Source organism: Grampus griseus, assembly GCF_964374135.1.
Source record: "Grampus griseus genome assembly, chromosome: 8".
In the NCBI taxonomy this organism is placed as follows: Eukaryota; Metazoa; Chordata; class Mammalia; order Artiodactyla; family Delphinidae; genus Grampus; species Grampus griseus.
In genome coordinates, this window is record NC_139002.1 from 8,077,742 (window position 1) to 8,103,937 (window position 26,196).

A 26,196-nucleotide genomic window follows, 5' to 3' on the forward strand; every position below is an offset into this window, starting at 1 on the left:
CAGCTGTCAGTAGAGTCCGCAGAACAGATGGATGACCACCAAGGTCACCTATTAGCTAAGGGAGTTTACCTTCCGCTGCAACTGCCAGGTCAGCTCGGACTGAGGGAGGAGCGGCCAGAGGACTAAACCAGGCAGGGTGCCCTCCGCTCCTTTCCCTCCCGGCCGCCCTGCCTCGGCTTGGCCGGCATTCCCAGCAGGGACACGTAGCCCTCCCCTCCCACCTTGAACAAATCAGTTCATCTCTGAGCCCCAGTTTTCTCATCTGATAAATGGGCATAAGCATAGCTGCCCATCTCAAAGGTTGTTGTGAAAATCAGATGAGTACTGAACGTGAGCATGAACTGTGAAGGTCTGAAGAGAGGCTCAGGGCTCTCACCCTGGCACAGTGCATGCTGCCCAGAAGAGGGGTTGGCGGACGTCTCTTCCCAGCTCTGCATCCAGTGACGACACGTCGGCAGCTTGTAACTGGCCATAACGGGAGGATTTATACCCTAGAAATGGCCAAACATTACAATCAGGGTTTGTTTGGTGTGTTGTGTAGTGTTTGGAGAGCAGGGTTTACAGCGTGCCGTTGCCCGGGCCCCTCCCCTGTCTTAATCTGTAAAGTAGGAACAAGTATTCTTGTCTGTGCTCACTATTCAAAGAGGCTATTTGAAATGAATGGAAGCGCACTGGGCTCTTCAGCAAAACCAGGCTGGAGAAGCCCCAAGAGTGAGCCATTATTTCCTGTAATTAATGTCCCTTAGTATAATCACCCTTCATCATAAAACAGGCAAGAGCAGTGACAGAGCTGTGACTCACATCGGGAACCAGGCCCGGACTGGAGAGGCTGAGGATTTGCTTAGCAGCCTCCCCAGGGGCTGGCCTGGACGTGGGCCCCAGAGATCACTCATGATTCAGGCCATAGGCCACCCCAGAGGGCTGGGATGATGAGGCTGAGCCCCAGGGGGCATGCCTCTGACCCAGGGTCTACCCAGGCATCTCACTTTACCACTTGAGCCTCCAGGGATGGGCAAGAAGATGAAATGAGATCCTGTGTTGAAAGCCATTGGAAAAGTACAAAGTGCCAACCTAATGCAAAGTAGGGACCATGGGTGCAGAGGGGGCCTTCCAGCAGAGCATGAGAGCTGGACGTGGCCTGATGGGATGCAAGTCCATCCACCCATCTGCAGATGGGAGAACTTTATCCCCCATCATATGCAGCTAGTAGGCGGTAAGCCGTTCGGATAAGCACCTACTGTGTGCCATTGCTTTTCTGAGCACTAAAGATACAACAGTGGCAAAACAGAAAAAGTCACTCTTCTCCTGGAGTTTCCACCAGGGTAAGGAGACAGACAAACAAATACTGTAATGTCCTGAGTGTCATAAAGCAAAACGAAACAGGAGGAAGAAGAGGAGAGGGGTGGAGCAGAGGTGCAATTTTATATGGAGAACCAGGGAGGGCCTATTTGAGGGAGTAACATATAACCGAAGGCCTGGAGAAAGCGAGGGAGCTAGGCAAGAAGACATTTGGAGAAAAAGCATTCCAGACCTGGGGAGGGCAGAGGTGGGTACAGCAAAGGCCCTGAGGTGGGAGCGTTCTTGTCATCTTCCAGGAACAGCGAGGAGGCCTGCATGGCTGACTCAGAGTGAATAAAGGAGAGAGCCATGGAGATGGGGTCAGAGGGAGCCAGATCTTGTGGGATCTTGTAGATCACAGTAACAACCTCAGAGTTTACTCTGCTTAAGGTAGAAACCAGCAAAAGCTTCGAGGAGGGGGAGACATAATGCAAAGAGGATCGTCCTGGCCGCTATTTTGAGAAGAGATCATGGGGGACTGGGGACGGGGAGGAAGCAAGAATGAATGCAGAAAACCCATTAAGAAGCCACTTTGTGGTCCAGGTGTCCTGTCCTGCTGAGCTGACTGGGACAGCAGTAGTGCAGGTGTGAGAAGGGATGAGATCTGTGTACGTTGCGATGGCGGAGCCACAGCAGTTGGAATGTGAGACACAGAGCAAAGTCAAGGGCACACAAAGGTGTCTGGCCTGAGCTGCTGGTAGGGGACAGTTGCCATTTGCTGAGACACTGGGAGGAGAATCCAGTGTCCCGCGCCTCAGGCAGCGATGTCTTCTGTCAGGAGAACCCCGAGAGGGGTGGGGGCTCCCACACAGGCTCACAGGGGGACCAGAGCTCCATCAGCCTGACCGGGACCCTGCTGGAGCCCTCCCTCAGCAGCCACCCCTGCCTGCACCCTCTGCACAATTTGAGAGCCACGGGCCTGCGAGTATTCACAGGGTCGTCTCACCCCAGACATTGCTGCCAGCACGTGCGAGGCTCTGAGAAAGGACCCCGGGTATAAGCCATCGTCCAGGCCCTCAGAAAATTCAGAGTCTGCTGGGGGAGGCGCCTTATGCACCCGTGAGATGGTTCCACGCAGAAACGAGGCCAGCAAGAACCAGTGGGACAGTGCGGACAGTCAGGGAAGGCTTCGGAGAGGACGCAGAACTTGGGTCTGGAGGAGGAACAATTGCGGGGTCAGCTGGAGAGGGTGGAGGGCCCTGCAGGTGGGCAGCAGAGAGGGGGTTCATGTGGAGGACCTTTGGTGGCTCGGAGGGCAGGAGAGGGTGGGGCTGCTCGTTCAGCCCTGTTCTGCAGGCGGGGGGCCCCCCAGAGGTCTGAGCAGGCAGACGAGGGTGTGCAGGCCACCGCTAAGCTGTCTGCCTCCACACGCGTCCACTTCCCCCGCTCTCTCCCCACACTCCCTCCCAGCCCCCAGCCCTGCTGGGGTCTGAGCAGCAGGGCGGAGGCCTGCCTGCAAGATGGGCGGTAAGAGGAGCCGGACCAAGTACGCAGCACCCCTTGGAACCGGTCAGTGCCCAGCCCGGCCGCCCTGGCTGAGCCTCACCCCTTCCAGGCACCAGCTCAGAGCCTGCAGGAGCCCTCTGCCCACTTGGCTTCTTCCTGCCTCTCTGTTCCTGAAACCTGGGGCCTCCTGGCCTGACTAGGGTGAGTGTCGCTGCACTGAGAACTTGATGGATGGCCTCGGGAATGGACGCTTGTCTCTGTCTGTAGAGCCTCAGAGCCCATCCATCTTCCCTTGGCAGCCTGTTCCCGCCCCAGTGCTCACCTTCCCGGGGACTATTCCAGGCCTAGGTGGGTCCCAAGAGCCCGAGGGGTTGGGCTGTGTCTTGTTCCCACCAGGGACAGGAAAGAAGGGCAACTTCGCTCCCTGCAGAGCATCAAAACAGGTCCAAGTTTGGGGCGATGCACAGAATGTAAGGGGCATCCAAAACCTCAGTGATCTAGATGGTATTTTAAGGCAATACTTTAAAAAATCATAGTTAATGCAAAAAAATTAATTTCTGAAAAAAGTATCAAAATATTGAATAAAGACAGGAAACTGTAGCAACACCAAGCCTAGACATACTGGAGCCTGAGGCAAAAGGAAACAATGTGTGCCCCTAACTCCATGATTCCCTGTATTTTTAAATAGTTAATTTTCTTTTCAGAACATTAAAGTACTTGAAAAAATATTGAAACATTTAAAAGTAGATGTATTTAAACTCACAACGTTATTTTATTTACAGTAGAAACAGAGTTTACTTGGCTTTGATGGAAGCAAATATATCAATAATGATAATAATCTATTTCCCTTTGCTTCTCTCATTTTTCAGTTGAAAAAAAATGGCCATGTTTGATCATTTCTCATGACCAAGTGACCATCTTCAGTCATTTTAAATTAATTTCAGCTTCACGATCCTGTCTTTATTTAAAATCGTGATAGTTTGTGCATCATGAATACTTTTGCATTTGTCTTGGTAATTTTTTTTTTTTAATTTTCATTCAATTATAATTTATCTCCATTTCTGAGGTTTGGGGCACACCCATAAACTTCACGCCCGGCCTTGAGTTAGAGCAGAGGTATTGGACCACCTGCCCCCAGCCTGAAACAGAAAAGGGTTCCAGGACCCGGGGCTGGGGGAAGGGGCACTAGGAATAGGCCAGTTCTGGGGCAGCCAGCAGTCACCGTGCATCTGTCCAGGCGAGGCCAGCTAGGGATGGTGAGTTCAAATTTTGGGTGGCTGCAGGGTAAGGTGCCGTAGGGAAATCTTTCTGGACCTGAAGTTCAGTTTCCAGCTCAGATTCCCGCTGTGTGATGTCGGGCAACTCTCTGATCCCTGCTGGGCTCTTTGCTCCTGAGTCCCAGAGGGCTGTTGAGACCTGCCCTGTCTGCCCACCTCTCTGGGTCATGGTGAGGTTCAAGGTAAATAATACTAATGATCGCCCCGTGCTGGGCAGCCAGGGCACCCGAGGCTATTCCACAGCCTCTCTGGTCACTCAGCACAGTGTCAGAAAGTTCTGCTTCATGTCTGACTTAATTCCTCCACCCTCCCTCCCTGGTCCATCTCTTCTGGAAGACCAGCCTAGAGCTCCCTATTCAGTTCTGCAGCCATTGGCTCCCGGCTGGGGCTCCGAGGCAGCCACCTGAATACCCCTGTCCTGAGCATCAGAGAGGGGGTCCTGGGGGCCCAGAGCAGTAAGAGGCCAGAGTCTCCCCTGCACAGACCGCCTCACAGCCGCCTTCAGCACCTAGATACTTCACACCGTGAACAGCTGGGAGGCATAAATCACTTGAAGGAAAGGCCCTTTCAGAGTCAATTTATCAAAGTTTGATAGGAAGCTGTAAACATTGCCTGGCCGCTGTTCCCCCTCCAGACCCCGGCCCTCCCCACCCCCAGTCCGGCCCCCTCCCTCCCCAGCCCTCGGCCCCTGTTCTCCGCTCCCTTCGTCAGAGAACCGGAGGGGCAGAGGCTAATTGGGGGCAGGGAAGAAACTCCCCTGGCTGTGGGCAAACTAATGAGCAAGGCTGGGAGCGGACACAGCCCACAGGGGCTTTGGGAAGCCATCAGGTCCACCGTCTGCCTCGGGGCCATGCCGCCACACGTATGCAACTCATCCCAGACAAGGGAAGACCAAAAACAAAAAACAGTCTCCGGCCATTAAAAAGAATGAAATCATGCCATTTGCAGCAACATGGATGGACCTAGACATGATCCTGCTAAGTGAAGTAAGTCAGACAGAGAAAGACAAATATCATATGATATCACTTATAGGCGGAATCTAAAGAAAATGATACAAATGAACTTATTTACAAAACAGAAACAGATTCACAGACTTAGAGAATGAACTTATGGTTACCCGGGGTGGAAGGGTCAGGGGGAAGGACAGATTGGGAGTTGAGGATTGACATGTACACACTGCTATATTTAAAATAGATAACCAACAAGGACCTACTGTAGAGCACAGGGAACTCTGCTCAATACTTTCTAATAACCTAAATGGGAAAAGAATTTGAAAAAGGATAGATACATGTATGTGTATAACTGAATCACTTTGCTGTACACCTGAAACTAACACAACATTTTTAATCAACTATGCTCCAATATAAAATTTAAAAAAATGTTTTTTATGTATAAAAAAAAAAACAGGCTCTGGAGAAAGAGAGAGAAGCCCCCTCTCCCCTCCCTAGTTCAGTGCTTCCTCATGTCTAACCTCACTCCCTCAGGCTGCACTTGAGCCCCTCTTCCCTTTAAGTGCAGATGGAGAACATATACAGGCCATCCTCTATGTATCGATGACCTCCCTGTTACTGAAGGTCCATTGTAAGTTATCCTCCTATATGATAAGCCCCAGGAAACTGAGTCAAGCAAGGATGGGAGCCACTGGGCTCATTTAAGGCAACTAAGAAAATAAAAAGTCTGGATTCTGAAATCACCCTTTCCAAAAAAAACCACATCTGCGCTGCAGGGCACCCAGAGAGATGGGTGCTAGTAACCAAGACCACAATGTAATGCCAGGTCTAACTCCAAAAACAGCCCTGCCTCCCTGGCCCAGTGGCCCATCCACGGAGGCAGTGTCTTAGCCCCCAGGAGTTCTGAGCACCTGCGAATCCCATGCCCCACCTCGTGAACAAGTCCAGGCTGAGGGCTGCTTCGTGCAGGGAAAGCCCTGCCCACCTCTCCCGGGACTGCATCCAGTGAATGCAAATTAACTCTAACAGGAGTCTAAAGTAAACATGGTCAAAAAGGAAAGCCACCTTCCTCCCCTACACACACACACACACACGCACGCACACGCACGCACACGCACACGCACACACACACACTCACAGTGTGTTCCAAAGTCAAATGCAAGCGATACTTTCAATTATATACCAAATTTGGACTATCCGTGCCTCTGGCCACGAATGTTAGTGGCCATCACAGAAGCCGACTGTGGCTTTAAGACACATCCAATACATTTCACCCCAAATCATCACTGAACACCTCACCCCAACTACTCCTCTGCGCAGTGGATGGGGTGTTCCCCAGCAGCACGTATATATGCAGCACTGACACCCCAGATTCCTTCACAGTAACGGTGATGTAGATATGAGCTGAAACCCATACATTCCGATCCCAGGACGCTCCCAGCAACTCAGTGCTGTCCTGTCTCTTTTTACAGAGTATACACCGTGCTCAGAACCCTTTCCACAGTGAGTCAATTGCTAATCAAAGGAAAGGGGAAGCCTTAGAAGGGAGCCGGTGAAAAGAAGGATCCAAGGGTAGCTAGGCGTAGCTAACAGGTCCCAGAGAGAAGGGTGGTTGAAGGTGGAGAGTGGGGAACACAGAAGTTAAAAGACTTGTCCGAGGTCTCAAGAAATCCAGGGGACACCAGCTGTCCTGCGTCCCATTTGGTGACTCAAATCCCTGTAGCCAACTCCAAACTAGCAATGCCCTAAACTGGCCTGTGAGTCCCACATGGAGTGCCAATGGAGCCAAAGGGGACCTTCTGGAACAAAGTAGGTCCTCGATACATCTTAGTGTTTATTAATGTTTCTAGCTCTGCTCCTCTCTAAGCACCTCCATCTGGAGGCTGTTTTTTCTACCCAACCCCCCCTTCATGCGCATCTCTTCCTACCTTTCACGCGTTTACTCCGCGCTCACCTCTTGAGCACCGGCTCTGTGCAAGCTCTCGGCTGGGGCCGGAGAGACAAGGAGGAAAACGACAGGGCTGCTCCCCTCAGGAAGTCACCCCCAGCCAGGCTCCTGGACTCAGCCACCTGCGAGGTGCAGGAGCTCTGCAGGAGCGAAGGGGAGGCTCTCAGCCAGCTCAGCCCCACGGCACCAGCAGAGGCACCGGGTCACACAGGGATGAGCCTGTCCCCTGCCCCCACCAGCACCCAGCCACAGTGTAGTGGGGGTCACATGGGAGGCACTTCAGCAAAGCTTGCAGGTCACATAGGTGCCCACAAGTCAGGAAAGAAGGATGGGTGTTCCAGGAAGAGAGAGCCGCCCCCTAGGGACGTGAGGGCGACCACGAAATGGGGTACCTGCAGGCAGGGAACCCAGCGCAGTGGCTGCACCTTGGAGGTGTCGGGCAGTGATGGAGAAGGACTCACACACCCCAGAGGAGGGCCCCTCCGCAGGGCCAGCAGGGGTGAGGGGGGCCAAAGGAGACGGGGAGGAAAACATCACTCAGACTCGGAATAAAGAGAATCTATCTTCCAGCTGAGGTCCGGGCACATACCAGTGAGTGGGATTTTTTCATCCTGAGGGTTCCATCAGGATCACCTTCCCCAAAGGGTGGAAGGGGTCTGAGTGGACTCTGGGGGGTCGAGGAGAGTGGGAGCCTGTGGGGTCCAGGCTGGAAGGAGACCCAGGAGTGCATCAGAATCAGGGCCGGGAGACAGCTGGCCCAGGAGGCTACCACCCAGCACTGGGGGGGGGGGGGCGGCCCTCCATCCTGGGGCCAGGGTACCTGAGCCCTCACACTGCCCCGGGCTGCCCAGCCCCTGCTGAGGAGCTGCCAGGTGGAAAGGTCTCTAGACTTGAGGTCAGAAAGGTGAGATTAAAATCCTCCTTCTTCCACTAAAAAGCTCTGAGGCCTGGACACCAGCTCTGATCCCACATCCCTGGAACGGCACCCCTCACCCACCTCTTAGGGACGTCACCCAGTGGGTGACTAAGGCTGCACCTCGTAGGTTTGTAATAATTGACATTGTAAGGTAGAAAGTTAGTCTAAACGTTAGGAATGTCTGGGGAGCAGCCTTCTCCATCCCAGGCCAGAGCACCACCCAATTCTGCACCTTGTCACACTTACCTGCCCCGTACGGCTTTCTGGGCAGATCTGATAAGTTTGTCCATGGCCATTGTCACCATGAGACATCAGGGCTCTTTCCCCGTTGCTTCCCTTACCTTGCACATAGCATTTTACTTGACCTTTTTTTCCCGAACTTTATTGAGATACAATTGCCTTATAATAATACGTGAGTTTAAGGTACACATTGATTTGATACATCCACATATTGCCTGTGATTACCACCACTGCGTTAGCTAACACCTCCATCCCATCACATAATTACCAATTCTTTTTAGTGGTGAGACATTTATGATCTACTCTGGTGGCAATATTAAAATGTATAATACAGTGTAATTAGCTATAATCACCATGCTGTACGTTAGATCCCCAAAACGTGTTAACCTTACAACTGGAAGTTTGTACCCTTCGACCAACATCTCCCCATTTTTCTCACCCTCAGCCCCTCGTAACCACCACTCTACTGTCTGTTTCTCAGAGTTCAGCTTTTTTCAGATTCCACATACGTGATATCATACAGTATTTGTCTTTCTCTGTCTAACTTATTTCACTTGGCATAACGCTCTCAAGTTTCATCCACGTTGTCACGAATGGAAAAATCTCCTTCTTCCTCGTGGCTGAATACTGTTCCATTTTACATAGATATATATATCTTCTTTCTCTATATCGAAAACGTTTTGCAAACCACATATCTGACTTGAGCTTAGCTGGCACCCTGCCTCAACCCCAGGGAGCACCCCACAAATCAGGAGAGAGGGCAGCCGACCTCAATCTTAGCCGACCCAGCTCACGGCCACCCCTGCCGAGGACCTGCTACAACCCGCGCCGTTCGTGTGCTCCCTCGCTCAGTCCTGCACCACGAGAAGCCCATATTGGCTCCACTTTACAGATGAGGAAACTGAAGCTCCGGAAATTTAGAAACTTGCCCAAGGTCACCACGTAAGGAGGTTCCCAGGTCTGTCTGAGAGCAAAGACGGTGCGCGCTCTTCACCCTGACACTGCTTCCCTGGGGCCAGAGAGGCAGGGGTTGGGTGGTCCCAAACCCAGCCCACCGACACGAGCAAACACAAGCTGTGGGCATGACCAGAGGCAGATGGGGAGGCCTTCCCTGCCCCACCGTGAATCAAACCCAGAGCACGGAGCAGAGCCAACATCTTCTCCTGGCCAACTACCCAGCTCTCCTCTGAAAGGGCGGTATTCTGATACAGAGCAGGCTGGGGCCAAAACCACCCCACACCACCGCAATTTCAATGAGGAAGAGGGGGCCGCTCTGGGAGAAGAGGCCGCGCCCCCCTCCTGTGCACTCTGCCTGCAGTGCACGCTGTGATGGCCGCCTCCACTTCCCTTCCCCCTTCCAGGACAGAAGGACTCCTTGCCTCAGCTGCTGGGCTGTTGGGTGGCCAGCTCTCTGCTGAGTCCTCTCTGGGGATTACCTGCGGCCCAAGGGGAGGAAGCCCACTGCCAGTGACTGGGCCCTTCAGGGCACAAAGGCCAGCCTGCCCTCCCGGTTTCATAGCTTCCTGTTGGGTCCGCTGAGATCTTCAAGGTGCCACCACCGCAGTCCAGACTGGCCCCTCTGTCCAGTGCCACCTCCCCGGTTCCCATCAGGGGTGATCCAGAGAGGCCTCCCCACTAAGCGTCCTGAGGGCTCTATCTCGGGCTTGGCCTACAGGACCCCAGTCTGCACCGCCCCCTCCTGCACCCTCCCCAGGACGAGCATGGCCTGATTTCCCTCCGGTTGCAGAGAGGCCTCAGCCTTGTCACGTTCCACATCGCAGCACCCTGGCAGATTGTAAAGAGGGAATGTTCACCTAGAAAGTGTGCCCTCTCCGTAGAAAATGCCATGCAGCGCTCACCAGTTTCTGAGGAGAAATGTGCTCTGTCTGTCTGTGAAAAATGAGGAAGACGGGAGACTTTAAAAATATCTATAATGCTAAAGTACGGAGGAGCTGTGAAGCGCTTTTGCAAGGAGTTCTAAAAGAATTGCCCTTTTTCAAATTTAGAGCCTTGTGCTTTTCCAAAAACAGCCTCAGAGCAGAAAAAAAAAACCTTGACTTTCTCCTCTTAAGGATGCTGGCAGATACTGGATTTGGTAAATTTGCATAAAGTTGAAAGGTACGTGTAGCGGTTTTCTGGGATTCCCTGAAATGAATTTTTGTGGCGAGAAGCCCAGAGAAAGCGTTTTGCTTTTTTCCTTGCCTGGCGCGCTGCTTTACAGCTCCCCGTGACGAGGGACAGTGTGTTCTGTCTGCTCCCGTTTACCATTTTCCCGAGTGGATGACTTGCCCATCGCTCAGCTCTGTCTCTTCTCGTCCCGCCTGTCTGACCCTGCGTGTCCCCCTCCCTGAACTCTCTCTGTCACTTCTCCATCCTTCCCTGCGCTTCCTCAACCAGCTACCACAGGGAACAAACACACATTTTTATAATGCAAAAATCAGTGTTCCTAGTGTCTCACGTTAAAAGCCAATTATTAGGATTTCATGTGTTTATTTTTTAAGCCCCTTAAAGAGGCGACCTTTTCCCTGTGCCCCTCAGTCTTTGTGAGACTCCTGAGGCCCCAGGTGTTGGTCGGGGAGGTTCCACCAGCCTCACTTCCCTCCTGAGTGAAGCCACGGAGCCTCTTGAGGACCCGGATTTGACAGATGGGCGCCTGTTGCAAAACCGACCATATCAGTTCTGCTTTCTATTTCCCGGACCGACCCAGACACTCCCGAGTCCCGCGGTGTTCTGCTGGGTCAGGATGGCCTCCTTGAAGCTGTTAACGAGACAAAGACCCCGAGACGGCTTCTCGCGGAGTTGCAGCCAGACAGCACTGAGGTTAGGAGAGCGCCGCCAGGCCCCCAGGGGCCTGAGCCAGACTCCCGGGCCCCCTCACCGTGAGTCGTATCACTTGTTCCAAGTGGATCTGCCGCTTTGTGCCTCGGTTTCCCCATCTGTAGAATAAGGCATGAGGTTACTGTGAGGTTGAAACCAGTAAACGGCAACCCACGCCACCACACTAGACTTCTCCCCCGGACCCAGCCATGTTGGACAGGAGAACCCCAAAGTCAAGGTCAGGACGAGCCGGAGAGCTTTGGGAGGTGCTGCAAAGCAGATATTGACCTGAGAAGGGCATTCAGCCCGCCCTGTGGCCATCTGCACGGCAGCCGAGCTGGAGAGGGAGAAGTCCCTTCCTCCGCAGGATGACCCACCTCCCACATGGCAGGAGGGATGTCCTCCCCTGCCTGCCCTCCCGCTCCCCCGCCTGCCCCAGGGTTCCACGTGCTCTCCCACCCCAGCCTGTTCTCCTTGCCGCTGCTCTTCTCACAGGTCGCCCTTTCCCATCTGGTTTCTCCCTCTGGCCACCAAAGGGTGCTACACCTGCTCTCCACACACCATCACACATCACCCACCTGCGCCGTGAACACACACACAGACGCACACATACACACAGCCCTCTGCCTGCGTGGAGCCCGCCATCTGCGCCCTCCCCCTCCCCCTTATCTCTCCTTCCCTCTGCTCTGCACACATCCTGTGATTCATGTGTGTACTTGGGATTAAGGAAGCATCCGTCTCCTCACAGACAGCGCCTCACTGATGAGATGGTTCAGACCCTTTCAGGGTTTCATCGGAAATAAACAGAGTGCACACCCTTCCTCATTTGAGGGGCGAAGCAAGTGACTTTGTTTGACTTTGCCCCTACAGCATCTGTCTCCCTTGCCGCATCTCTCCTCCCTGGGGGCCCTGCCCATCCTGGCCTCTTACCTCCTGTTGTCGCCGTCACCATGGTGATGGCTTTGTCGGTGCTTTGAGGCAAGGTGCTGACCAGGCCACCTAGGGAGGCTGAGGCCAGGGTGCAACACAAGGAGGTAACAGAGCAGGAGGTTGAAACGAGCAATTTCACATGTAACTGCTGCTCTCCGTGTCCACTTATTGAACAGACAGTAATCGTATCGGGAGCTAATGAGGGCTGAGTTCTTACTGTGGTGTCAAGCTCTGGGACAAAGCACTTGTATTAACCCATTTCCTAAGCACACAGCCCTGTGAGATAGATACTGTAATATCTATGCCATCCATGCTATCTTGCCCACAGTCACGCAGCCTGGAGCCAGGAGCGTGGCACCTGCCGCCCGTCTTTTCCCTGCATAACAGGAGCTCCAGGTGAAGCGCGGACTTCCCGGTGTCCGGACCTTTGCAAGTCGCTGGAGTCAGGGACCCCTGAGCTCAGCTAGTCCAGGGCCCCCCAGGCTGGGGGCAGGGCCAGAGCTGAAATGCAGCCTCCAGCCCCCTCTCCTCCTGTCCTTCTGCCCCCAACCTCCCAGGAAAAGCGTCTGGGCAATGGTGCCACAGACTCCGTGGATGACACATCTTAAAAAGACCCTATTTGCATCTTACCCCAAATCTTCTTTAGGTAGACCTGACTGGGAGTGGAGACGGTCTGAAGAGGGGGGAAGGCACTCACATTTATTAAATTACATATACCTAATTAACACATTATAGCATTGCCAGATAAAATGCAGGATGCCAGTTACATTTGAATTTCAGATAAACATACTAAAAATTATTTGCAGTTTATCTGAAATTCTAATTTATCTGGGCGTTCTGTACTTTTATTTACCAAATGTGGCAAACCCTGCACGTCTCCCAACTCCGCTGCTTACTAGCTGCGTGACACGGGGCAAGAAACCTAACTGCTTTGTGCCTCCATTCCCTTGTCTCTAAAATACGCATGACCACGTCTACCTGTATAGCGTTGTTGTGAGGATTAAATGACTACTTTTATGGCACTGGAAGAGCTCTGGAGTTCGGGCTGTTAACCATATTATTATTATTTGTTGTTGTTGTATTCTTATTACTACACCCAAGGTAATAGGCTAGGAGGTAGTAAAAATGCAAAGATGTATTAAGACTCCTCCTGGAGCTGTAGGGAACCTGAAACAGGTCCACAGATCAAGTAACATGGACCACGGTGGGTGTCAGCATGAAAGGCTAGTGCTAAGGGAGCAGGGGATGTTTGCTTCCAGCTCAGTGGGATCAGACAAGGCACCAGCTAACCAAGATTTATTGAGGGTCACTCTGAGCTGCACACGGTACTAAGTACTGGGATAGAAAGAAGAACCCGGCAAGGGCCAGCCCTCAAGGCGCTCACAGCGGTCGGGCAGCCGACGGCAATGGCACCAAGGGCCACACGAGCTCATGGAGATGGCACATGGTCTCAGGGCAAGGGCTGAGATTGACAGAGGGCTTCCTGGAGGAGGTGACAGTAAAGAATGACCAAGAGTTAACAAGGCAAAGGTGGCCTTTGAGCTGCTTGGAGAGAGGATGGTATTCCAGCCTGTTAAGAATCGGGATGAGGACATTCTCGGCAGAGGAAACTTCACAGACCCAAGCATGTGGTTGTAAAGGTCAGGCTATCCTTGCAGAGAGGTGAACAGACCCATCCAAGGAAAGCACACGAGAAAGAGCTGGAGAAAGAAGGCCTAGCTGGAGAGAGCCTTGGACACGCTCCATGCGGATGAACTGGGTTTTATCCCGGAGCAGCAGGGAGTGATGGACATTGTGAGTAGCAGAGATGGAGCCTGTGGGACGGTCCCCGACCATCACGGAGGTGGAAAGGGCTGGAGCGGAGCGGAGAGGGTCGCAGCCATGGGCCCAGTGCTGGGACTACTACAGGAGCCCAGAGCTCCGAGCCATCTTTCAGGAGCAAACCGGACAGTCGGTTACTACTGAGTGCATCGGTTAGCTTTTGCAAACTTAATGATTCTGTAAGCCAGCGATTTGGCCGAGCCCAGAGGAGATGCTCATCTCGACTCCACACGGGGTCAGCGGCACACGCACGCCTTTGCAGCCGTCTAGCATAACGGCCTCACTCTCATGGGCACAGGATGTGGGGAGACTGGAGAGGGAAGGGGGCCAAGCAGGCAGGGCAGAAGATCACCCCTGGGGAGCAGCAGGGTCTTCACCCCGCGTCTGGTGAGGACAGGGCAGGGAAAGCGGAGAGAGACCTCTGCTTCCCCAAGGAAACAGAGCACCAGACTCACAAGCCCCAGGAACTCTGCCCACCATCTTTCAAGGGAATGAGCCCAGTCTGCTTGAAGAACAAATAACCTCTCTACAACACTGGACCATTGATAAAGTGTTTTCCCATACTGCATCTCACTTGATCCTGGGAGCTACACAGCAAATCTGGTTTTATTATATAGTCTGTTCTACAAATGAGGAAATTGAGGCACAGAAAGGCTAAGAAAGTTGGCCATGGCCACATGCTAGTAAGTGTAGGGCTCAGCATGTGAGCCCAAGCTGCCTGACTTTCGAGATAGCCAAGGAAAGGGAAAGTGACAATTGGGGAAGAGTGACTTATTCCAGGAGTTGCAGGTGATTCTTATCCATAAGAACAAATTAGAAGTGATGGAAAATGAAGCAGAAGGGATTGGCGAGAGCCACGAAGTTCAGACTTTATCCAGGTGGCAGTGGGGGACCTTTGGAAGACTGTAAACAGAGGACTGCTAGAAATGCAGCAAATGGTGAGTGAATGGATGACTGAGTGGATGGGTGAATATCAAACCTTTGCAAAGATCACTCTGGAACAGTGTGGAGGGTAGAGCAGGGGGTGTTAGGTATTGTAACCCAAGTAAGAAACAATGAGGGCCTGAGACAGGAAGACTGCTGGGGATGGAAAGGGAGAGACAAATCTGAGAGAGATTTCAGAGAATTAACCAGGATGGTTCGTAATGCCGGATGCAGGAGAGTGGAATTCGGAAAGACGTGCAGATTTCTAGCTTCAGTCATTGAATGGCGGTGCCGATCCCCCAAATAGAAGTTCTGCCTATTGGGGATTTATCAACGCGCAGATGTTGGCTGCGTCCACAGGAAAGCCATGTGCTTCTCCACGGCTAGTGCACAGAAGGACGTATGCAGGCCTGAGAATCCCTGGGGAAGAACACCAGTTACGGGTGGGAAGAAGACAGAAAGTAGCATCCAGAGAGGATGGGAGAAAACCAGAAGAGAATCCTAGAGGCCAGTTTAGGATTTCTCTATTCCCCCACTTGGTCTTTTTTTTCCTTAGTACTTACTACCAACCAACATTGTATTATGTATTTACCCGTTTATTGTCTGTCTCTCCCACTGGAATATAAACTCCACCAAGGCAGGAGTTTTGCGTCCCCGCTGCTTTGAGCAGGGCCTGGCACATAGTAGATACTCAACATAGATTTTCTGAATACATGTCTAGTGAGCTGGGCCTGAGAAGCCAACCCTTAAAAGCAGGCGCATCCCGGTCGTGTCTTTACAGACTGCGGTTCTGCACTTTGGCCATTAGGTGGCGCATCAAAGTGAGCGAGGAAGCTGGAGGCTGGGATCGCATGGGGCCCAGAACCTGACAACGGGGCAGAATGACAAAAGTGAGCAAAGCGTGGATCTGAACGGCAGAAATCATTCCTCCTCTCCCTTAGCAGACATCTCTCTCCAACACAAACTTCAAGTCAGGCTCGTGCGTCATCGAGCCGTCGGAAATCAGGTTGGGGGACGGGAGTGCGGGGTCTGAATGCATAGGGATAAAGAGTCAGGACTGGGGCAGGAGGGTTGACGGGACGGGCTGTGAGGCACAGCCCCAGCTTCACGGGCGGCTCTGCGTGCTGCTCTGATGCTGGCAGAACATATCACAGGGGAAAACAAACCTGGGTCTCAATCCCAACCCTACCCCTTACCTGCTGTGTTAACCCAGCTAAGTAATTTGCCCTCCCTGAGCCCCAGTTTCCTAGTCTATAAAATGGAGGTCCTAAGAGCACCCGTTTCGAGGAAAACTGAGAATGAAACAAGAGGGCCCTTGGCCCAGTGCCGTCCACATAAACAAAACTAAATGTCATTCTTGAAAATTGGACCTGATAGGGCTTCCCTGGTGGCGCAGTGGTTGAGAGTCCGCCTGCCGATGCAGGGGACACGGGTTCGTGCCCCGGTCCGGGAGGATCCCACATGCTGCGGAGCGGCTGGGCCCGTGAGCCATGGCCACTGCGCCTGCGCGTCCGGAGCCTGTGCTCTGCAACGGGAGAGGCTACAACCGTGAGAGGCCCGCGTACCGCAAAAGAAAAAAAAAAACTGGGCCTGATAATCAATATTTGTCTAGCCGTTTACAAAGCTCCCTCCTCATTCTTCATATCATAAAGGTAATCCTCAAAACAGCCTGCAGGTATCTTTATCACCCCACTTCCCAGACAAGAGGGCAAACATTATCGGATTACATATGTAATACAGCTTGTAAAGGGATGGACTCGAGCCAGGTTCAGCTCAGCAAACATACATGGGATAACCCTGGAGCGTCAGGTGCTCTGCCAGGTGACGAGGACGGGTGAGGTTGCAGTCTAGGGAAAGACAAACACACTCAGATCATTTCCATAGAAGAGGTTAGATACTGAGACAGAAGGATGCCCAGGATGCTATAGGATCATAGACAAAAGCCACTTGGTCCAACCTGGAGATCCAGAAAGACCTCATGGACTGAGCAACCCCTTAGCTATATCTGGAAGGCTGGGTAAGAATGATCCAGGAGAAGAAGGACCCCAGCATTCCAAGGTAAAGAACTGCCCAAGCAAAAGAACCTGTTATTTTTATTTTTTCAATGCGTTGGGTCTTCGTTGCTGCACGTGGGCTTTTTCTCTAGTTGTGGCGAGCAGGGGCTACTCCTCTCAGAGGTGTAAGGGCTTCTCATTGCGGTGGCTTCTCTTGTTGCAGAGCACAGGCCCTAGGTGCACGGGCTTCAGTAGTTGTGGTGCTCAGGCTCAGTAGTTGTGGCTCGCAGGCTCTAGAGCGCGGGCTCCGTAGTTGTGGCGCACGGGCTTAGTTGCTCCACAGCACGTGGGATCTTCCCACACCAGGGCTCGAACCCGTGTCCCCTGCATTGGCAGGTGGATTCTTAACCACTGCGCCACCAGGGAAGTCCCAAAGGGACCTGTAATGAAACACATCCATACTGGGGTCCACCTCTAAATCTAGTGTCTAGTGAGCAGGACGCTACCCCCAGGAAGTCATGGAGGGAAAGGCACCAACCAGCACAGAGGTCCCCACACGTGTTCTCACTGTCCAATGAGCCTTTTCTTCAAAGCACTTATCGGTTTGTAATCATCCTAGAAGCCCTCCAGAGCAGTGTTCCTCAGACTTTAACGTACATACCAGTTATCTGGGTCGTTTCTAAGCGCAGATCCAGATTCAGGAGCTCTTGAGGTGAAGCACAAGCCTGCGTTTCTAACAAGCTCCCGGGTGATGTGGAGGCTGCAGCTCTGTCCCGGGAACACGCTCTGAGTAACAAAGTTCACCCTACCGGCTCAAGAGGACAGGCTGGGTCTGGCTTTACTCAACCACTATGGGCTCAGATTGGGGCGTGAAAGAGGCTGAAAGAAAGACGTGGAAACATCAATTTCAGGAGGGAAGGAAGGAACGCTGGCCGTGCACCCGGGACACTGGGAGGAAAGAAGGTTCTGGAGTGTGGGAGGTGCTGGTTAGGATGAGCTTGGAGGTCCCTGGGGGTCCTCCCTCCCCTCCAGTCAGCTCCCCCCACTCCCAGCACAAACTCAGTCCGCTCCCTTCCTGACTCCCTGGGGCCTGGGGCTGAACACTGACCCCTAAAAGCAGAGAAAAGCACCATGGAAGGCACACCTCATCTTCCCTCCAAGCCAGAAGCCCTCCGAGCTGCCACCCTGCTTGCAGCAGACCTCTCCCTAGCCTATGATCCAGAGAAATCAGACGGGGGTCCCTCCTCGACCGAGGGGTCTGGTGCTACCGAGAAAACAAGCCGAGAACCCCACCACCCCAAGCCCTCCCGCCTGGGCTCCTCCTTTCCAGAAACGGCAGGAAGCAACCACTCCCCAAGGTCCCACCATAGGGAGTTCCTGTCCGTGCGAGGGGTGGGAGGCACCTCCTCTTTGCCCGCCACCCCAACTCTACCCACCGCCATACACACACGGCATAGAAACTGCTGGCCTCGGAAGCAAACGCCCATGCCAGACCCCTCACCCAGGGATCTTTCATTTATTCATTCAACAAACATTTACTGAGCACCTACTGTGTGCCAGGCACTGATCTAGTGACCAAGAGAGACAAGGTCTTTCTTTGCTGTCAGGCAGCCTCCTTTCCATAAGGGGAGATACAAATGAACCCAGTGATAAAGAAGCAAGGGGGCTGGTGTGACAGAGAGTCATGAGGGGCTGTTACACAGGGTGGCCAGGCCTCGAAGAGGACGTGGCATTTAAGCTGCACCATCACTGACGAGGAGAAGCCAGCAAGACAAAGACACAGAAAAGAACATTCCAGACGGAAAGGCCCTGGGGCGGGGCGTGGTGAGGGCTGAGTGGCTGAGTGGAAGGAAGCCGGGTCCCAGAGGGAGGCCAGGACCAGGGGTGCAGGTGCTTATAGACAACAGAGATGATTTCAAATTACGTTCCAGGGACAGTGCAGAGGCCCCAGAGAGCTTGGAGCAGAGCAGTGACCCAACCAGACTGTGTTTGAACAGCCCACTTGTGGAGAAGGCACTGCACATGAGTTGAACAGGACTCGGGCCTGCCCTCCAGAAAGCTTAGCGTCTACGAGGTGCTCCCAGTACTGATGGGGGTGGGGGGATGGCCCGCTGACCGCCCCACCTCTGCCCCTGGCAACATAAGCTCCGTGTCCGGGCTGCTGGCCTCTGCTGGCAGATGTGTCCCATCCCCCATCTCTGGGGACCAACCATCTGGGCTGACAGAGCATCTGGGGAACCCTGGAAGCCCAGCGGGCTGGAGGGGGCCACTTAGGTGACCAACTGGACTTTGGAGGAGACCCCAGAGCGCTGCCCATGGCCTGACACCAAGAGAATTTTCCCAGCCTGTTCAGGCAAAGTTGACCAACCGGGCAGACCAAGACCAAGGAGTCAAATGAGCTGGGCACAGAGTCAGTGAGCAGTTCCAGAATGAGGCGGAAGCCCTCTAACCCAGCTCCACTCTACTCTCTGTCCAGCCGATGTCCTGCAGGAAGGAGAGTCAGATGGTCACCCCTAGCACATGCTCTAGTGCAGGAGGCCTTCTGATCATAGGAGCACGTCTTAGAGATAGCTGTGGGGCTGGGGATCGGTCCCATACAACTTTTAGCCACAGAATCTCTTGTTGCTGTAAAATGGTATAAAGAACCCTAGTACCTAAAACAGGTGAAAGCTTTACCGCCCAGGTGGAGTCAGGCTGCACTTCCCCATCCCCTCTTACCCTCGCTCCCTGTGACTCTGGGCAGCCACCATGCTCTCTGGCCTCATACACATCCCCTGTGCCTCCCTGCCCGCCGCTCCACTGAAGCCCGCTTGCTCTGGGCAGCAGAGTTGGGAGAAATTCCTCAGGGGCTCCCTCCCACAGAGGGAGCGCGGGTACTCCACACTGTACACCCACACACGTGGCACTGTCTACACGGCTGATGGCCAGAGATGGGCAGAGCAAGGAAGAAGGCCCCCAGCCGCCTGCCCAAAGCCCGGATGACAGAAGGGTAAATGGCAAAGAGCCAGGCGCCCCCCGCGACTGTAGAACCCTAATTCGCATGATGTGCCCCTTTCAAATGCAGCGCCCCAGAGCCAGCCCCTGTCCCAGGGAGGGTGTGACCCCCGGGCTGCCTTCCAGCTCCCGGCACCCACTCTGCCTGGGCTCAAGTCCTCCCAGGTCTCAGTCACCCAACAGCTAATGCACTTTTCCTGACTGACAACAAGCTCAACACCAAAACCGTCAACTATTTTTATCTCCGGATTAATCACAAAAGGTTAACGCTTCCACCTTCCCTGTGATTAAAAAATTAGGAGACCAAGCTCTATAGTGGTTCAGGATAATAACGAATCCTGGGAGGGGGATGGATGAATAATGCATCTCCAGGCTCGGGCTGCTCGAGACTCTCTCCCCTCCTGGCCCCCCAGGTCCGGGCCCGGGTCTGAATGGAGAGGTAATGAGTCACCCCCCTCCTGTCAGGACCACAGCTGCCAGGAGGGAGCGACTGTTGATTTCTATTCAGCCTGCGGGCCCCAAACCTCCCCCCTCCTCCCCCTCCCCCCTCCCCCACCCCAGCCCCCATCCACACCCCTCCTACCCCATCTGGTGTGCACCGAGGCGAGGGCCGATCCCTAATGCATGGTTACGTGAACGACTGGCGTGATAACCACTTACTTGGGAAGATGTGTGCGCACGCACACGTGCACCTAAGCATCGCACGGCACAGTCCCACTCCCCTCTCCCCTCCTCTAATCCGACATTCCAAACGCAGCACTAGCCGTGATCACAGGTGGTTACACTGAGCAAAGGCCCAGAGACACTATGTTCTCAAACCCGGTCACACAGCAGAATCCTCTGCGAGCTTTAAAATGCCCTGATGCTCTGGTCTACCCCCTGAAATGGGGATTCAACTGGTCAGGGTGTGGCCTGGCGATGGGACGTTTAAAACCTCCCCCGGAATATTGTAAACTGCAGCGAGAACCACTGTCTCGGGCCCAACAAATGTCAGTGCTGGAGGAACGTTCCAGATCCCCTGTTGTACTTTCACACTTTATATCTGAGGAAATAAAACCGGGCAAGGGACTGCCTTCCCGCTTCGGCCTCTGATTTAGGGCACTTCCACGATCTCGCCCCCTTGGCTCAGCACTGGGGATGGCCAGGTGTTGATTCTGTTCCGGAAGCTTCTTTCCAGTCTCCCTGGCCTTCAGCAAGCTCTGCCTGAGCACATCCATCGAATCGAAAGCCGCCACCCGGAGGGAGGGGCCCGGAGCCCAGCGCAGCCCTCCCTGCTGGAAGGGCCCGCCCAAAGCAAGGAGATAAAATCCCCTCCCCAGCACTATAAGGCCCTCCTTAGCCTCCCTGGGGCTCTCTGGCCCACAGCACCAAGGAGGCCTCTGGCACTAATGAGGGGGTAAAGGGTGGGCGGGGTAGGAGGCTGTCTTTACTGTCCGGCCCACATCTACCGTCTATCTGCACCCAGGTCCCCCTAGGAGGCTGGGCAGGGCTGAATGAGGCCGACTTTCTCCGTGGGCCAGGATCACAGTGGAGTCCTGGGGCTGACGAGAGCAACTTGGAAGCCGGGAGGGTTTTTTTTCCCTTAGGAAATAGAAACTTGGGGGATGGCACTCGCCAGGGCTGTAGTTCTGAACCAGGCGTCCTGGAGGCCGGAAAGGGAGGGGGCAGAGCCGCTAGCTGGAGGCATGCTGCTTCAAGTACTCACCTGGCCCCAGGGTCTCCTGGAGTTTCCTGAGGAGCCTGGCAGGTGCCAGGGCAGGGATGGGCCCTGGGGAGTGGAGGGAAGCCAGCAGGTTGCTGGGGGTGCCCTGGGTGGGGAGGGGCTGGAAGGCAGAGCTGCTGGGTCTGGACGTGCCTCCACTGCCTGGACAGGCTGCCTTCCTGCCCACGGGCCCAGAAGGTCGCACAGGGCCTGGCTGGAAGGATGGACTTTCTCTGGCTACTGGGCAAAGAAGGCCCTTTGCGTGAGGACCCCAACTCTCACCTAATGACCCATTCACTGAGCAAACATGCAGCTCAGCCCTCCTGACCAGCCCCGCCTTGGGGAAGAAGGCCAGGGATTCCTCAGGTGGTCTCCAAGGAGCCCTGCCCCTTCTGGTTTGTCCAGGAAGGAGAGACAGGGAAAGCAGAGGCCTGAGACCCTCGTGCGTCCACAAGCACAAACCTCAGAAGAGGCTCTGTGACCTTAGGCCAGTCACTTAACTTCTCTGGGCCTCTTCTCCCAACAATGGTCATCCATCATCATAACTGCCCATCCCGCATCCCATGGTCGTCATGGGGATCAAAGGCGTGACTGCACTGGAGTTAGCAAACGTGTATGGCGCTTCCGCCAGGCACCAGGCCCTGTGCCGGGCGCTACGGGAGGCGTCACTCTCCCCCTGGCAGTCCCCGTCTCGTGGTGGGGACCATGCTGCTATGAAATGGGGTGGAAGGACCAGGCAAGAGAGATTCATTCTGACTCTGGGATGAGGGAGAGTAAAGTGCTAAGGAGATGCCCAGCCCTCTGAAACACTGTCTCAGCCTTGAAAGGTCACCTGTCACCTGTCCCCTGCAGGGGAAGCAACCAGCCTGGTGCTCCAAGTGTCAGGGGACCTGCTTCCAGTCCTGGCTCTGCTACTCATGCACTGTGTGACCTTGAGCAAGTCACTTGGTCTTGCTGAGCCTCGGTTTCCAGATCTGTGTAATTGGGATAATAATGTTTACCTCGCAAGATGGTTGTGAGGACTAAATCAGACGACAGATGTGACATTGCTTTGTTTTAAAAGAGGGAGAGAGAAGTTAAAAAGAATGATCTGGGCTTCCCTGGTGGCGCAGTGGTTGAGAGTCCGCCTGCCGATGCAGGGGACACGGGTTCGTACCCCGGTCCGGGAAGATCCCACGTGCCGCGGAGCGGCTGGGCCCGTGAGCCATGGCCGCTGAGCCTGCGCATCTGGAGCCTGTGCTCCGCAACGGGAGAGGCCACAGCAGTGAGAGGCCCGCGTACCGCAAAAAAAAAAAAAAAAGCAATCCAGGCAGCCGTGCCGTGCTTCCCGATCTGCAAATCATAGCTAATGACACCTGCCCTGTCCCCTAACGGGCTGCCGCACGCGGGATGAAATGATGACATGAGAGTCCTCTGCAAATAAACACGCGATGCCTGTGTCAGGATTACCGCTGTTGTTGCTGTTATTGTTATCCTACAAGGGGATTATACATTTTATTAAAGAATGATAATTACTGCTGGTCATCAACTCCATAAAGTCCACCCAGCCCTGCCCGAGGGGAGGGGCGCCCTCAGCCTGACCTCTCCCCTCCTCTCCCCGCAGTGCCACCTGACGACCCCGTCATCCTGGGGGGGCCTGTCATCAGCCTGCGGGCCGGGGACCCCCTCAACCTCACCTGCCATGCAGACAACGCCAAGCCTGCAGCCTCCATCATCTGGCTGAGGAAGGGAGAGGTGATCAATGGAGCCACCTACTCCAAGGTGAGGCGGGGTGGAAGGAGGGGAGGGGCTGCAGGAGGGGCCGGCTCTCCCCATCTCTCTGCAGCTCTTGCTCTGCCTGTATGATTTTCTGTCACCTTTTGTTCCTGGCTCGTTGTCTCTCTCTCTCTGTCTTTTCTCTCGTGCGCGCACTGTCACTTTGTCTCTCTTTTTCTCTCTCGTGCTCTGCCTCTATTTATCTGACCTTTTCTGTCTCTCCTCCACTTTCTCTCTTTCCTGGGGTAATCGCTGAGCTTGGTCACCCTAAGAATAGAGTATGGTCAGAGGAGAGGACTCAGGGACACAGGTGGCCAGGGCTGAGGGTTGCCAGATAAAATAGAGGATGTCCAGTTAAACGTGAATCTCAGGTAAACGATAAATAACTTTTCAGTGTAGGTATGTCCCAAATATTACATGGGCCACACTATGGGCCATATTTATACTAAAGATTATGCACTGTTTATCTGAAATTCAAAGTTAACTGATGTCTGTATTTCTATTAGTCGATCTGCCCACCCTCCCAGAGCTGCAAGGTGAGGCTCTTTAGGTTCCTTCCTGTCCCAGGTGCCTGGCTTGGGGTGGGGGAGGGGTGCTGAATCCAGCCCATAATCCCTTACCAAGCCCTGCATCTGCTGTACCTACCGGCTGAGGTGCTTTTCTCTAATTTACACAAGGTGCCAGGAGCTGGAAGGGCCCTGAACTGGCCCCTGTATTTGTCATGTTTTTATTTTCTATATTTCATGATGCTTTGACATCTTGTAGTTGAGGAGGGATGGTCCCTCCTAGGGTTCGCTAATCCCTAGAGAGCAAACACCTGGGAACAGGCCTCTACTATGCAAACCAAAGCACCCTGGGTCCACAGCCTCACCCCCTCCTCTATCAGGCTCTTGCGGTCCCAGGCTCTCTCCCCCTACCCTAAGTCACTGCAGAGCTGGATACCAGGTAACCAGAGACCACCCCTATAGCCTAGAGCCCGCGGAAATTATTCTAACCCTCCAACCCTAGACCTGTTCAGCTGCTTACCCTGCCTCGTCCATTCTTTCCCACAGAAACCACAGTAAAGGCTTGCACCCGTGCTTTCCCCTCGCTCCCTCTGCCTCCTGACTGACCAGGTGCCTCCTGGCGGGGCCAGTGCTGTACATGGAGTCGTGTGCCCCCTCCTCTAGGGAGCTGAGTAACAAACTACCTTTTCTTTTTTCCTTTTTTGGCCGTGCCGTATGGCTTGTGGGATCTCAGTTCCCCAACCAGGGACTGAACCCACAACCTCGGCAGTGAAGCCCGGAGTCCTAACCACTGGACCGCCAGGGAATTCCCCAAACTACCTTTTCAATGGCCACCTTCTCCTGATCTGTCAGCCTCACCAACCCTGAATAAAAACAAAATCCTCGGCACGTTTTAAAACAGCTCCCACCAAACTCCACTCCAGGATGCTGTGAGTAGAGTTCCAGGCGGCACTGACATACCCCGGAGCCGTTAAAGGTGAACGGGACCTTGGGGAGGGCTGGTCCGACTCCCTGATCTACAGACGAGGGAAGTGACGGCCCTTCTCACCTGATGACGATCCTCCCAACGGCGGGCCTACTCCTCCTCTCCGGGCAGCCTCAGACACATGCGCAGCTGCTCAGAGACTGGATCAGGCTCTGAGGCGGGAGGCCCAGGCCTCCAGAACCGAGGCTCTCCTTTCCCCTTGGCCCTCCTTGGCCTCAGAGAGCAGGAGGGGCACGGCCTGCTGCCCACTCCCAGTGCACCAACTTCCTGGGCCCCGGAAAGATGAGCACGGCCTCCACCATCCACGGCGGATACGAGATAGGACGTCCCTCCTCTGAGGGAGTGTCCTTCCAAGCCGAAAACCCAGCCAAGGAATCAGCTCCAAACCTGCAGATAGAGGCCTGGGCCCCTGCCCCCCACCCAGAGCTGGTGCCAGACCCAGGACAAATGCCTTCCCTCGGGCACGAGTCCAGCCAGGGGGAAGCTGCTTTACTGTGAGAGAAATCTCGCACCCACATCCGGAGCGGGAGCCACCCTGCTGTGTTAGGAAATACAAAAATATGACACAGGGATGGATCACCCAGATGATGAAGGAAAGGGCTGCTCCTTCAGTCTGGGCATCTGTCCAGTCCCTCCCTGAAGCTGGACCAGCCTGGCCCCTGCCAAGATTTCTGCCCTCAGAGGACATGCCCCCATCTGGGGAAGAGAAAGGTCTGGGTCACTGCTGGACCTTGCCCCCAGCACGTTGGCCTCGTCCATGAGGGGAAGGCCAACCGAGAGCCCAGCCCCGTGCCCCTGCAGACCAGAGCAGGGAGGCCACGCTCCACCCTCTGTCCCACCCGACCCTGTCACCCTCCCGCCGGCCCACGGCCCACGACAGGAACTATAGCACCACCAGCCAGGGCCCTGGGATCCATCCCTACTGTGTAACTTCAGGAAAGTCACTCCCTGAGCCTCAGGCTCCTGTGTGTAAAGCAAAGGGGCCGGATCAGACACTCTGTATCAGTCTGTTTGGGCTGCCATAATAAAATACTACAGACCAGTGGCTTAAACAACAGACATGCATTTCTCACAGTTCTGGAGGCTGGAAGTCCAAGATCAAGGTGCCAGTGAGGTTGCTTTCTGGTGAGACCTCTCTTCCTGGCTTCCTATAGACAGCGGTCTTCTCACCGTATCCTCACATGGCCTTTCCTCTGCGTGTTCAGAGACAGAGAGAGAGAGAGAGAGAGAGATCTCTGGTGTCTCTACCTCTTCTCATAAGGACTCCAGTCCTATTGGATTAGGGCCCCACCCTTATGACCTCATTTAACCTTAACTACCTCTTTAAAGGCCCTATGTCCAAATATGTGCCATTGGCGGTCAGAGCTTCACCATATGAGTTCGGGGGTGGGGCGGACACAATTCACATATAGCAGGGACCTGCCAGGTCTGACAAGCTATAACCCTGTGACTTGGGGCACACGGAGAAGGCTGGATCCTCCAGCCATACTCATATGGCATCTGCTCTGGGGGCTGCCAGAGCCCAGCCCTCTGCTGCCCCCTCTTTCCCCAGGACTGCACGTGCCATTGACCTAGGAACTTCTGAAGTCCCAAAGGCAGAGCAGCCCCAGACAGGCTATGCAAGAGAAGGGGCCAGGGACATGAGCATCTGAG

At 54.1% G+C, this 26,196-nt stretch overlaps 1 protein-coding gene across 2 annotated transcripts in view; it reads left to right on the plus strand.

The window, feature by feature from the left end:
• KIRREL3 (kirre like nephrin family adhesion molecule 3) overlaps nt 1-26,196 on the plus strand; it is a gene marked incomplete at its 5' end in the record, with an annotated part of 537,312 nt that overhangs the window by 473,000 nt on the left and 38,116 nt on the right. For both annotated transcript variants that reach the window (XM_082661165.1, XM_082661166.1), the window contains one exon: nt 22,901-23,058. In XM_082661165.1, coding sequence (XP_082517291.1) covers nt 22,901-23,058 — 158 coding nt within the window. The remainder of the gene's footprint in view (nt 1-22,900; nt 23,059-26,196) is intronic.